The 12,967-nt window shown below is 40.1% G+C and overlaps 1 protein-coding gene across 2 annotated transcripts; it reads right to left on the bottom strand.

Annotated features, from left to right (window-relative positions):
* Positions 1 to 217: 217 nt before the first annotated feature.
* lonrf1 (LON peptidase N-terminal domain and ring finger 1) lies at positions 218 to 11,805 on the bottom strand. Of its 2 annotated transcripts, XR_004334355.1 has the most exons (13): positions 11,053 to 11,805; positions 8,380 to 8,498; positions 7,340 to 7,462; positions 6,983 to 7,180; positions 6,646 to 6,859; positions 6,343 to 6,448; positions 6,132 to 6,246; positions 5,899 to 6,020; positions 5,631 to 5,789; positions 4,996 to 5,158; positions 4,575 to 4,727; positions 1,003 to 1,777; positions 218 to 603 (listed from the first exon to the last, which is right to left on the bottom strand). XR_004334355.1 is itself a non-coding variant. In XM_032531457.1 (12 exons), exons 1-12 carry the CDS (start codon positions 11,657 to 11,659, stop codon positions 1,619 to 1,621), a joined length of 2,238 nt encoding a protein of 745 aa, XP_032387348.1. In that variant the 5' UTR covers positions 11,660 to 11,805; the 3' UTR covers positions 218 to 1,618. The 2 variants fall into 2 exon arrangements, 1 of the variants encoding a protein (XP_032387348.1); XM_032531457.1 differs by having other exon boundaries at positions 218 to 1,777.
* Positions 11,806 to 12,967: the final 1,162 nt, after the last annotated feature.

The raw sequence follows: 12,967 nt of genomic DNA, 5'->3' as shown, positions 1-12,967 counted from the left end.
TTTGATTCATAATACTGCAAGACCCCTTTAGAATTTCTCATACAAAAATATGTACAAATGTGTTCTAACTTATAAATTAATTCAGTTTAAGTTAATGTGATGAGAAGCTGAATCTTTGGGTTTAGAGGAGATAAGCAATATATCAAGAGAACAACAATATTGTCAACACTTCGTCGTCGCACTCCACCAGGATCTCCAAAGGTCCATAACAAAACAATAATAGTGCATACGACTTAAGGTTAACTGTGAGAGAAAGAAGAGTTTAAAAAGCATAGACTCAAGACAAGATTGTAGGGCCATAAGTGTTCTTCTGACATGATGTTAGAAGAGACTAAATGTCATTGCGTGACAACTTGGAAGAATCTCAAGGTGAAAAACAACAGAAAAAAACACATCTCTCATTCTTACAAAAGGAGGCTCCTTTGCCACTACTAGGAGACAGCGATGGAAGTTGTGCATTGTCGGCATGTGAGGGTAGTGAGTATGAAGAAATCGGGATGCTTGGAAGATAAAGATTAATACTTTCATGAGTGTTATAGTACACATGAGACAATCTTTAGTTGCACAAATCTCTTGTCAATGGTTATTTTAAACCATATCTTGCTATTAGGCCTGCACGATTCGGGGGGAAATACGAGTCACGATTTTTTTTAGCTTAGAATTGATATCACGATTCTTTCTCACAAAGTGTGATGTTTATTGCTCACATGAACCATGACAACAAAAAATAAAATTGGCAGTACCAATCAAAGATGTTATTTGGCACCTATAGCACATTAAGCATCACCACAAGCCTGTAAACATAGAGGCTTCAATGAAGAGAATGGAGAGCATTGCAGCGCTTGGGAGCACTTTAGAATCTATTTGATACAGTCGGCTCGTAAAATTAAACGAGAATTGAAGTCATTAAAAAAAAAAGAAGAGAAAATTAAATCGTGAACAGGGCGAATTGAGATTGCGATTTTATAACGATTAATCGTGCAGGCCTACTTGCTTACTTACTTATCAAAATTTTTGGACTTTCTGCATTTAGCATTTTGTTCCACAAATCACCCCCCCTTCATATTAACATAAATCCACATAGAAAACACAATACGATACAACACAAACTATAATACTCTCTTCATCTCAGCAAAGTGCTATCTTTAAAGAAGGTACACTCAAAATTGATTGTTGGATATGCTTCTCTCTATTGCCGCCTTTGTCTGCATCAACAAAATGTCAACAAAGAGTGGGAACTGCTCTTCTCCTTTCAACACGGTCATTCAGGGACGTTCTTATAAAAATAAACAGCATTAACAATGCGAGCAGATGAATAGCTTGTCATATTTGTCTTATTTTTTAAAAATAATTTCCCAAAGTCACGAAAAAATAATGTGCGTCAGCAAAAGTAGCCCTGAGGTGGTTTGCCCACAGTTTAAGGATGTTTCAGCTTTGCTGTTTATCTAGTGTAGGCTTTATGTGAAGAACTGTAAAACGAGGTGTCTTTCAGCTGTAAAAAGAAAAGTTGAAGGATCAGATGGCAGTAGAAACAAAACTTGGCGAAATGTTGTTACAGGGTTGCTTGAATGTTATTTCAAAGTTTAAAAGATGTTTGCGGCGATGAGAAGAAGAAGCTCTAGTTGTTGGGGATGCTCTGTAGATATGTGAGGATGTGCTGGATCTTCACCAGGCGTTCTTTGAGGCTAGTCATGGCGAGGACAGACAGCTGGTAGCGTGGGTCGATAGGCAGAACAGCCAGCAGCCACCAGCAGCACGCTGGACCATCAGGAGTTGCCTAGAAGGCAGGAGGAACAGTATTAGACCTTTGTGTGTGAAAATAGTTGTACACAGCTCCTGCTGCCATAGTTTTGTGCCACTACATTCTTGCACAAACCAAAACCTTTCTGCTGTTACCCCAGGCCTTTAGCTGTTTCAGATTTAAAGATTTCCAATATGGGTGTTATACTTCCAGTTACACAATTCGTATTGAAGTGAAGTACTCGTTTTGTATTGATTGCGGACTGTATAAATACTCGGCCATACAACACTGAAATAAGTTAAAACAAAAATGTCCTTTTACATAATCGGCCAGAGAAATGCATGTCTGCATCAAAATTACATGTCTGAAAAAGCCCTGAGCCAGTTACAGAATGTACTTAACTCTAAGAATTTAAAGTTAATGACGTCTACTATGTCTGCGCTACATGTTACACTGGCCATTAGCCAAACAACTGCTGTATTGTTCCCTGGAACAAACACCAAAAATCATGGTCAATGCTTTCCTTTGTAGCATGTGCACACATGATAGAGTTGGAGATTCTTTTCATTGCACTCTTCTGACGCAACAGGACCGGTGGCATTAGGTAGGGAGCACCCATAAAGCTCTTTAGCCTTTATTGTCAACGGACTCCGCCCTGGGGTTGTCCTAATAGCGCAGCTGTAATCCGTTTCGGCACTGCAGGCTACGAGCCAGAGCTGAGCACACACAACAACTGAGTTCCAGTATTATAACCTCTAAGGCAGGTGAATCCGTGGTAATGTGGGTTTCCCCGAAAGGAAAGTGTGTCATGAGATTAGACAGAATAATCTGCAGTGTCAGACGAGGTTATATAAGCCTTAGACACCGTGCAGTACTTTGAAGTAAATTACTGCTAGAACACAGCTGCTACCGATTCTGATAATAATATAGTAGATAACAATATTTTAGATCAATTGGTGTTCCTTTGATTAGCTGCATACCTGGTTATTTAAAAAGTTGTGATGACCACATGCACTGGAAGTTAAATCTTATTCTTATTCTAAGCACCAGTTGGTTAGCCGTGACTCGCTACCAACTCACTGCTGCAGAGTGTCAGCAACACCGGGGCCCCGCAGGGGACTGTCCTCTCTCCCTTCCTATTCACCATCTACACCGCAGACTTCAACTACCACACAGAGTCCTGCCATCTTCAGAAGTTTTCTGATGACTCTGCTGTGGTTGGATGTATCAGCGAGGGGGACGAGGCTCAGTACAGAGCTGTGGTGGGGGACTTTGTCACATGGAGTGAGCAGAACCATCTCCAGCTCAATGTGACAAAGACCAAGGAGCTGGTGGTGGATCTAAGGAGAGCCAAGGCAGCAGTGAGCCCTGTTTCCATCCAGGGGGTCAGTGTGGACATTGTGGAGGACTACAAATACCTGGGAGTGCACTTAGACAATAAACTGGACTGGGCCAAGAACACTCAAGCCCTCTACAGGAAGGGCCAAAGCCGTCTCTATTTTCTGAGGAGGCTGAGGTCCTTCAACATCTGCAGGACAATGCTGAGGATGTTTTATGAGTCTGTGGTGGCCAGTGCTATCCTCTTTGCTGTTGCATGCTGGGGCAGCAGGCTGAGGGTAGCGGACGCCAACAGACTCAACAAACTGATTCGCAAGGCCAGTGACGTTGTGGGGGTGGAGCTGGACTCTCTGTTGGTGGTGTCAGAGAGGAGGACGCTGTCCAAACTACATGCCATCTTGGACAATGTCTCGCACCCACTCCATGGCTTGTTGCTCAATCACAGGAGCACTTTCAGTGATAGACTCATTCTCCCAAAATGCACCACAGAGCGCCACAGGAAGTCATTCCTGCCTGTGGCCATCAAACTTTTTAACTCCTCCCTCTGAGTATCTGACACACAGACACTCAGAGAGGTTGAAACTGGACAATATTATCTGTATTATCTGTTTTGTGCAATAACACTGGCCTGACATGTGTGCAATTCTCAACTACTACAATTATTATTATTATTATTATTATTTTACTTTTCACCATTGCAATTCCTTAATTATGTTAATTATGTAAATAATGTATAATAACATTCTTTTATGTAAATACCGTACATATCCAATTCCTTATATTTCTTTATTTCTTTATGTGTATTTCTAATCTATTTATAATATTTGTGCAACTGCAAAGAGTTTCCCTTCGGGGATCAATAAAGTATTTCTGATTCAGATTCTGATTATTCTCACAAATTGACCTGCTACACAAACCACTACTTCTCTACAAGTCAGTAACACCACAAATACTGATTTTTGGTCAGTTCCTTTAGGAAACCAACACCCCCAAAAGAAGTTAAACTAAGCACAATATACAATTTTCCAGTTTACTACTTCTAATTACTCATTTTAATAAGGCCAATGCCAACGACTCCTTTTACACCTTGAATTTATCAGCAATGTGCAAGTTGAGTGTGTAAAAAGACAGAAGACGCAAGAGAACCAATATATTTGGGAGTAAATCCTTATAATTCTATTGTTTAAACAAGCTCAAATATCAGAAAAAATATTTTTCCTAATATTCCAACTCAGGTTCAAAAACCACTCCAGCGGAGTGGGGAGGGGCAGTTGAAGCATGCTTAAACCAATCGTAGCCTGGTTAAGGTGTATACATGGAGGAATACCCCGATTACTTAAGAAGTTCTCTACCTCTGTTAACAGTAAGGCGTTTACATGGCGTTTGAGAAATCGGGGTATTGCCTTAACCCAAATATAATCTTTTTTTTAAAACTACATTTAAACACACTGACTGATGTGCAGTTGAAGATTAAGAAACTTTGCTGAATGTTTACCTGGATGTCAGCTTCACGTTCTGGCATAGGTCCAAAGTGCTGCAGGATTTGGTTGTGGAAGTGGATTTTGAGGTTCTGGAACCAGACGCGGGCCTGCTCATACACTGCGTCATGCAGCTCTTGTAGTTTCTCTAGCTCGTCGCCGTCCTCCACCTAATAGAATTTTTGTTGTCTATCAGTCACTTTTGGATTTTTTAAACTCAAAAATACATTTCTTAAAGTAATTGGATGAAATGAAGGATGAATGAATGTCTATAGAACCCTGAATCTACTTAAAGTGACATGCATCCCATAAATCAACCCCTGTAGACTTGAAAGGAAGTTTCATATATCTAAAACCCCAATTTTTGGATGGAGTACGTTTACAAAAGCATAACATACTAGATAATATCAATCAAATTATAGTTATTGTGGTTCTTACCCTGGCATCACCCAGGTGCTCAATGTCAGCGGTACTGTAACCATCCTTCATTCCTCGGGATAGGACCCGAAAGCGTTTTCCTCCGATGGTGTCCACTACTGATCGTCCGTCAGGGAGAAAATGGACACTCCTAATTGTCAGCATGCAGCCAAAATCTACAAACCTGCAGGAATGGACACAATTTAGTTTTTGGTTTATTTGGACAAGTGTGTTTTTGCAGCGAAGCTTGACCGGCCCTGTTGGCTAGCTAGCACAGGCTAGAAGAGTCTGCAGGAAGTTACAGAGTCGGCAGGGACCAGAAAGTTGATTTCCTGATCCTGATGAGGGACTTGTGACCACATGCCAACACCGTCCAACGTCAACCACATAAACTAATAGTTGCAAAATAGACGATACAGCATACATTTTGTGGTGCAACAACATTAAGAACATGAATTGTTTTTCCTCTTTGTGATTTTGTGGCCCTATGCCCCAGTGTGTTGTTTAAAATTGTTTGTGAATGTTAAGTTTACATTTTTGTTCTAAATATAAAAATAGAAATTTGATCACAAGAAAAAGAACATGAATTGTTCATGTTTGTTATTCCATTATTTTGTAATTCTTACAAGTTCATGTGTTTATGCTTTCATGCTTACCCTTTCTGGGGATCATTAATACACATCCCAAACTGCCGCGTGCCTGTGTCCATGCAGCGGCGAATCATGAGGCGGTAACGTGGCTCGAAGACATGCAGGGGGCAAGGCACGGTGGGGTAGGCCATGGTACACACAAAGATAGGCACATTCTTTGTCGGACTGCACAAAGGGAGAGAACATTTTTGACCCTTTGAGCCTCTTTGAAACTTTTGTATACAGAAGCTTCTGATCATGAGTAATCAACCAGGCCAGAGACAGAAATTCTTACTTAGAAAGCTCTCGGGTCTCCTCCAGGTGAGATTTAGTCCTCTCTGCATATTCCTGACTCAAATACTGTTTGATCAACGTTTCCAAGACAGTTGTCACCGTGTGCTTTCTACATGCTAGATACTGAACAGAGCAGGATATGAGTTCATGATTAAAACAGGAAGCAAGAAACATATTTTACTTAGCTTAACTTAATATTAAGCTTTATTCAATAAATGCAGAGTGGTCTCTCACCTCTTTCAGGCTCTCTTTACAGAGGGGACACTGGGGTGTATGGTCCAAGCAGCGCTCCAAACAGTTTTTACAGAAGGTGTGTCCACATGGCGTAGTCACAGGCTCATAGAACAACCTGTATTGATCACAGAGACGCAACGTCTACATGTTAATTTAAAACTTCAGTCAAGTGTACAATGTGTGCATTTGGCCCACCAGTGTGAGACCTTACCTCATGCAGAGAGAGCACTCCAAGTCATTGGCGTCCAGAAGATCCTCCGCAACCCTTCTGCAGGTTTTAACTTTGGCAGCCTTTTGTTTGGAGCTTTTCACCACACCTAAAGTAAACCAGAAAGAAGAAAGCTTTTAACAACTTATTTGTTAAAAGTGTCCACTTAAGCTTAATTTTACTTAATTTTTTATCAATGAGATAGTAATGTGAACAGAATCAGAAGAGATTTTCCTGAATTCTTCATTAGGATATAATGCATTAACAAGAACATAAAGCAATACAATTGTTGGATTGGCCACTGACCTTGTTTTTTAAGCTTGCTACCTCCATTGTCCACAACACAGTGTTCTGTGTCTGACACAGACAACTTCCTCTTCAGCAGGCTGGCCTTGTCCTCGTCGCCCAGTTGAGGAGCAGAGCAAACTCTCTTGAGCCCTTCCTCAACACAACTAGAGCCATGCATCCGCAGCGAATGAGCTCGGCTCAGACCAGGCCGCTCCAGGCTATCCCAGCGTTTCTAAATAATTATAGAAGACCAATGGTAAGAAGATTATGATTGTCTCTTATACACAAGTGCCAACAAAAGCAATGAAGTAACTCATTGATAAACCATGTGTATCATTATTCAGTCTGCTAGAACCTCCTGGTTGTCCAGATGGTGGTGGGCCGAGGCGGTGCGGACCTGGTGTTGGTGTTGTCTTTGGACTGGGCTGTGTGGTCCAGCTTGGGCATCGGCCACGAGGCTTTTACTGCGCAAGTGAGGTGACGTGTTCAGTGTTGTTTCCCTCAGGCCAACCTTGACATTCTCCTCAGTGGGGTAGAGCAGGCCACACAGGATCTGTAAACGGTCAGTCAGTTGGTCAGCCTGTACATTTAGAAGTCTACACGTTTGAGAGGGAGACAGAGGGCCCTATCTTGCACCCGACGCAGCAAAGCCCAACACTTTGTTAAAATAGCAAATGCACCTGCACCCATCTATTCTCTTTAATGCTCTCACCTTTTCCACTTGTCTTTTAGCACAGGGGAAGTTCTCGTCCACAGCAAGACAGTGGAGGAAGACTTGGAGGGACTCGTCCACTTGGCCCATCTCATGCAGCACCATAGCTTTCCTGAACAAAGCCTGAAAGGACAAAAAAAGGAGAGTTATGCTGTACCAGCATTTATGTTGAGATGTGTATTCACGCTCATACTTAGCTTAACTACTATGTACACAAACACCAGTCCATCTTTAAACCTCTATCAACTTTTCTCTTGCTGGGAAGTCTTTTTATTAAATGCAACACATTCATGCTGTTAAATAAATCAATATATGTAAATATGCAAGTTATTTTGCATGATATACTAGTTTGCACCACAGATAAAACATATCCTAGGTTTCAATCCAGACATTTGGTCTCATGTTACTGATGTAATAGTCAAGTATTACTTGACCTTAATCACTGCATTAAACAGTCAATCTCTAGAAAACTTCTTTAGTCATGATCCTCTTTTGTAACTTATTTACCCAAATGAGAAGGCCTTTCATACAAAAAGAAATAGCATGAAGCCATTAAAAATATGCCTTGTAAACAAACCAACCAACCAACAGGGTCCCTACTAAGAAATTATTCTTGGGCTATGATTCAGAGAATTCAGAAGCCAAGACACAAACTAAACTTGTAACTATATTACCATGACACGACAAATGAGGCGCTCCCTGTCTGTGGCTTTGTTGGTGTCAGTCTTAAAATACACCGTTTCTTAGTAATAACTGTCTGGCCAATATATCAGAAGAGACTGACATGCAGATTAAACACATGCCAGACATGCCAGGCAGGCGTGTGAGCACACATACACAACCTGATAATGTCACAATCCTTACAGAACCAACAAAATACATTAAATTTGGTGCCATATCCGAATCTCTGATCTGATTATCCTCTCATCATGAAGTCATACCAATAGTGACCATGTGCCTAATAGAAGAGATTTTTTATCTGAAATAACATTTTTGTAGCATGGGATAACAAATGACTACAGTATCAGTAAGTAACCTACTTCAGCAGAACAACTGAACCAGGGACTAAGTTCTGTGTCCTTTAAAGCCCGATGGTACTGTTTCAGAGCCATATAGGCCTCCGCCCGAGATAGTCGTGCCAATGCTGTCGTCTCTGGATCTGCAGAAGACATGAGGAAGAGGGGAGAGAAAAAGCTTTTATTAGCTTGAGACAAGTTTTTTATTTAAATATGTATTGTTAAATATTTGAAACCACAGCATTTTATTTTAAACAGATATTTAATAGTGGGTTAACTAAATATCAAGAAACACAAATAACACCATGTTAATTATACTGACTACTAGGTCAGATTCAAGATCATTCACATTATTGGAGGGAATTATAATTTTTGTATTATTCTTATTTTCATTGGGAAAAAAAAGTGTGATTTTTTGCAAGGCTCTCTAAACAAATATTTTTCCTTTAGTCTGCAGGATAAAATTTGTAGGCCGGGACGTCTCTGCGGCAACACTTATTTTAGATTGGTTTGACACATACTACCTTTGACAAAAATTGCGCCTGACTGCGATTTGGAAATTGCACTAGTTCATATTGCAATTTCAAAAAAATTCAAAAACTTGCATGGGTAGGTAGTGTTCAAGTTTTAAACCTCTGTCAGTTCCTGTAAGTCATACGTTGCGTAAGCACATGATAAACACAAATTATATATTAACTGTGTCAGTGAATTCTCAGCCAACAATGCAAAGGACAAATAAGTTGCAAGGACATACAGAGAAGATTGCATTTTATATTTCTGTTCCTAGTTGTATTTAAGGGTAAACAAGAGCTATAAACATTGGCATGCACTCGAAATCAATAGCAAGCAATCCTAACAAGCCTAAACCAACTCTTAACACTTTCAAAAATGGCTAAATTACTTGTAATAATAATTAAGTATAAACATATGCATGACCTTTTATACCTGTGGATGTGGATCATGCTAAAATCAGGCATTTGGCACTCAATAAATCAATATGTCGTGCAGACATTCCTGATAAATTAATTATATTAGTGGATTAAGTTTACCTGCAATCCATCAATATGACTATTTTCTTTCAGGACTAAGTTGCAATAGTACTGCACATGGCAGCTACCTTTCCAAGTAATTAATTACCTCTCATTGAGACAAATGGGATATATCTGTTTTTATTCTGATGTATGACAGTAGCTAATGTGGACAGGATCACAGGTAGTTTATCTAGTCACCATGACATCACCAAACCCCTCTAAATATGTGGAAGTTTCTGTCCCCATTATCAGATTATCTGCAGCGCAGTGTAAAGCAGTGGTACGACTCTGCCAGCGTGCATCCTTGACGCAATGTCAAGTGACTGACTTGGCAGAAAGTGCCACACCAGTTACCCTTATTTGTTCTTTACATTACTTTTTTTTCTTTAACATTTTTGGCATTTGAAGTATGTGGAGAGAGAAGATGTAGTTTTTTTTCCTGTCACAAAAGAGGGAATAATTAAAAAATAAAAACAAAACACTGGTATCAGCTTTGTTATTCTATGTTATAACTATACCACATTCTGTGCATCTGTACATTGCTGTATTAAAGAAGACTTAGTAGCAATTGAGACCATGAAGTAATTATGAATATGTTTACTGATGTAATAAATCAAGTGAGAGAACTAGTCATTTTTTATAGACTTCTATGTAATCTGACTTTCTGCAACCAGGGAGTCTCCCCCTGATGGAAATTAGTTTAAGTGGTTTAAGCCTATTACAGTCTATGGTCACAGACAATCTAGTAAGCAGGGCCTGCATGGTAGTTCATACCAACCAGGGTCCACCTACATGAACCACGGGCACCTGTGTTAGCCCTGCAGTGTCAAAATGGCTCCTGTAAAAGAGGCCTAGTCTTTCAGATCCCAGTGAAAGGCAGGTTGTGATACTAACAACATTGCAACCTCTTTTAATGCAGGAACTGCTCAGTGAACTTGCAGGCTGTTTCCAAATTCAGGTTACCTCAACAGGAACATCTGGGCAGTTAGCTCATTGTTGTTACTGGTAAAAGTAGCATATCTCATTGACTTCACCTATGCAAGCTTTTACTTAGATTTGCACACAATCATTTGCCACAGAAGTAGCCTAGTGTCTCTCCTTGCATATTAGGAACTGTTAAAAAAGAAAAGTCACTGCCTGGCTGAGTGTTTACGTAGACCACCAACCCTGCCCCTGCCTTATAAATTTACCCACAAATGGCGCATTCATCCTCTTGCAGATTGTTTATGAAACTGCATGTCGTAACAGACATAACAGTTACAAAATACAGAATCCCTCCCTTTGATGAATTACAAAACATGCTCCACGTAACATCCTTATGCAACGTGCACCGAGCGCGCATGCTCAGTTGGTGAAATGTCGTAAGCAGCACCTACCCTACCAGGTTACACGACAGATAATGGGAGGAGACTGTAACCTTTACCACACATGGAGTGGGTTTTCGAAATGTTGGTCAGTAAAACTTAGTCTATTTAGCCCCTTGGTGTCCAAAACAATAAAGAACATTATGGTACTATGTTCATATTCAAGTAACATTATAATATGTACACAGAAAACGTCCCAGTGACACGTTCCTACCATCCTCACTAAGAGTGCGCAGCAGACACACCACCAGATAACCTCCCTCTTCTAAAAACATGCACTTAGGGTTATTTTCAACACTTACCACATTGAATAACATCGGTTGCTAGCGAAACTGCTTCTTGGTAGCATCGCCTTCTACACAGCTCATCCACTTCACTTATCTTTTTAGACTTATTCAGCTCTTCGGGGAACCATTTTTCTAAAAGTCCGCACAGTATTACGTTGGTTCTCTCCTCACCGCTAACGGGTTCATTGCATAGCCTACATTTGGAGAGCAGCCGTCGTTGTAAACATCTTTTACAGTACGAATGGCCACAGGCTATGGTCACAGGCACACCTAAAAAGCTATGACAGTTAGGACAGTCAAAGACATCGTCGTCCTCACAGCTATCCCCTGCCTCGCGACCCCGGCCCAAAAGAGACTCTGGTCCAGCCGCTTTTCTCTTAAAGTCACGGAGGATACAGTCCACGAAGGTGCTTAATTGTTCTGGTTGAACAGGGCCATACTGCAAAGCACCTGAAAACCAGTCAATGGCTTCTTTTAGGTCGTTTTTCGATGCTAGAGCATTGGCTTTTTGTAGCATAAATTGATGGTGGTCCTGCCCTTCCAAGACGTTGTCCGAGTCAGCGCCAATGAAGAAGGCGCTTCTCTCCTCCGGGGCGTCCTCCACTTGCGGTTGGAGCGACATTGTAGTTTCAAAAAAAGAAAATAAATGTAATGTAGGTTTTCTTCTGTTGACGTGTAGCCTACATTCATTTCTTTAGCAGCCGCGGTCCTTCACAGTGTGGCTAATGGACCGACAGCCACCCGATTGTTACATAAAAAAATAGGGTCATGTGAATAGCAACGTCGTGCCCTGATTGGTCAGGACGTCTCGGTTACAAAACCTGTATTTGAAAGTTTCGTAACTACGTATACAGGACGTTATTGATCAAATTTAAAATATTACAAAACATTGTACATTGAAGATGAAATATCAGATGAAGGACATGTAAACTTAAACACATTATACAACTATTTATCGCAGAACATTTTTATCAATTATGTGAGAAGTCTTAATTGCTTTCTTGTTTGTTGACCTCATTATCTTAGCGTCAATGAGATAGGCTACTGTAGTTCAGACCTGTTTCTATATACACTTGTAGCTGCATACTTGTTATATGCTCAATTAAAAAAGAAAAAGCTATTGTAGTTTAATACAGAATATGCGGACATTAGGTAGACATGGGCTCTGAATCTCTCTAGCCTTATGTGAAATTTGCCTACAAGACATATATGTTTAATAGCATTGTCAGTAGAATGTGTGCCTGTATGACAAATTAGAAACAAGACCATTTTTCGTAAATCAAAGAGAGTTAAACACCACCTATAAAATAATTAAAAGTATTTGGAGTATTTTTATAATTTATAATTCTTGCAGATGTTGATTACTTTTAACTGGGGGCATGATCAAATCGTTTCATGTTACTTGTTTTATATGTGACATGTTCTGCTGCTTTGCTGTAATGTTTTGGTGAGCCACAGATTATAAAGAGTTACTCTATTCTATTTATCAGTCCAACTCTTCATTGAACTGTGTGAATACATTCAAAATGTAAAGGATAAATATAACAGACCTTTAACGTTAGCATTTATTTTCTACCTCTTAGTAGGAGATCACCTAATCCTTCTCTTCCAAAGAGGATTTCTGCTCCCTCCCATCATCACCTGCCATTGACTACTTCTGGCCTATAACCATGATGTTGCTTTGTACAAACCAGAAGCTATAGTCAGCAATAGAAAAATACCTTACAAGAATATGATGGTGTCCTGATGCTGTTGCAGACCTTTTAAAAAGGTAAAGGATGTAAATACAGTTATGGAATTTCCCTTTCTAAAAAATATTAGTTATTCCATCTGAATTTCAACACACAAACAGATTTAGTTTTCATATTTGAAAGACACTAGTGCTATTACTTAGAACAGGGTGGCCTCCTGTCCTCTTGTCACTGATTAG

The sequence above is a fragment of the Etheostoma spectabile genome, chromosome 2, assembly GCF_008692095.1.
Source record: "Etheostoma spectabile isolate EspeVRDwgs_2016 chromosome 2, UIUC_Espe_1.0, whole genome shotgun sequence".
Taxonomy (NCBI): Eukaryota; Metazoa; Chordata; class Actinopteri; order Perciformes; family Percidae; genus Etheostoma; species Etheostoma spectabile.
Note: the sequence above shows the minus strand (reverse complement) of the source record. Positions and strands in the feature narration are given on the sequence as shown.

Excerpts from the sequence above, each read along its gene's own strand:
- lonrf1 (XM_032531457.1), bottom strand. The coding sequence starts at position 11,659 with ATGTCGCTCCAACCGCAAGTGGAGGACGCCCCGGAGGAGAGAAGCGCC. Across the intron at positions 6,449-6,645 it reads TAGCAAGCTTAAAAAACAAG|GTGTGGTGAAAAGCTCCAAA; the intron begins GTCAGTGGCCAA and ends GGTTTACTTTAG. Across the intron at positions 5,790-5,898 it reads GAGACCCGAGAGCTTTCTAA|TCCGACAAAGAATGTGCCTA; the intron begins GTAAGAATTTCT and ends CCCTTTGTGCAG.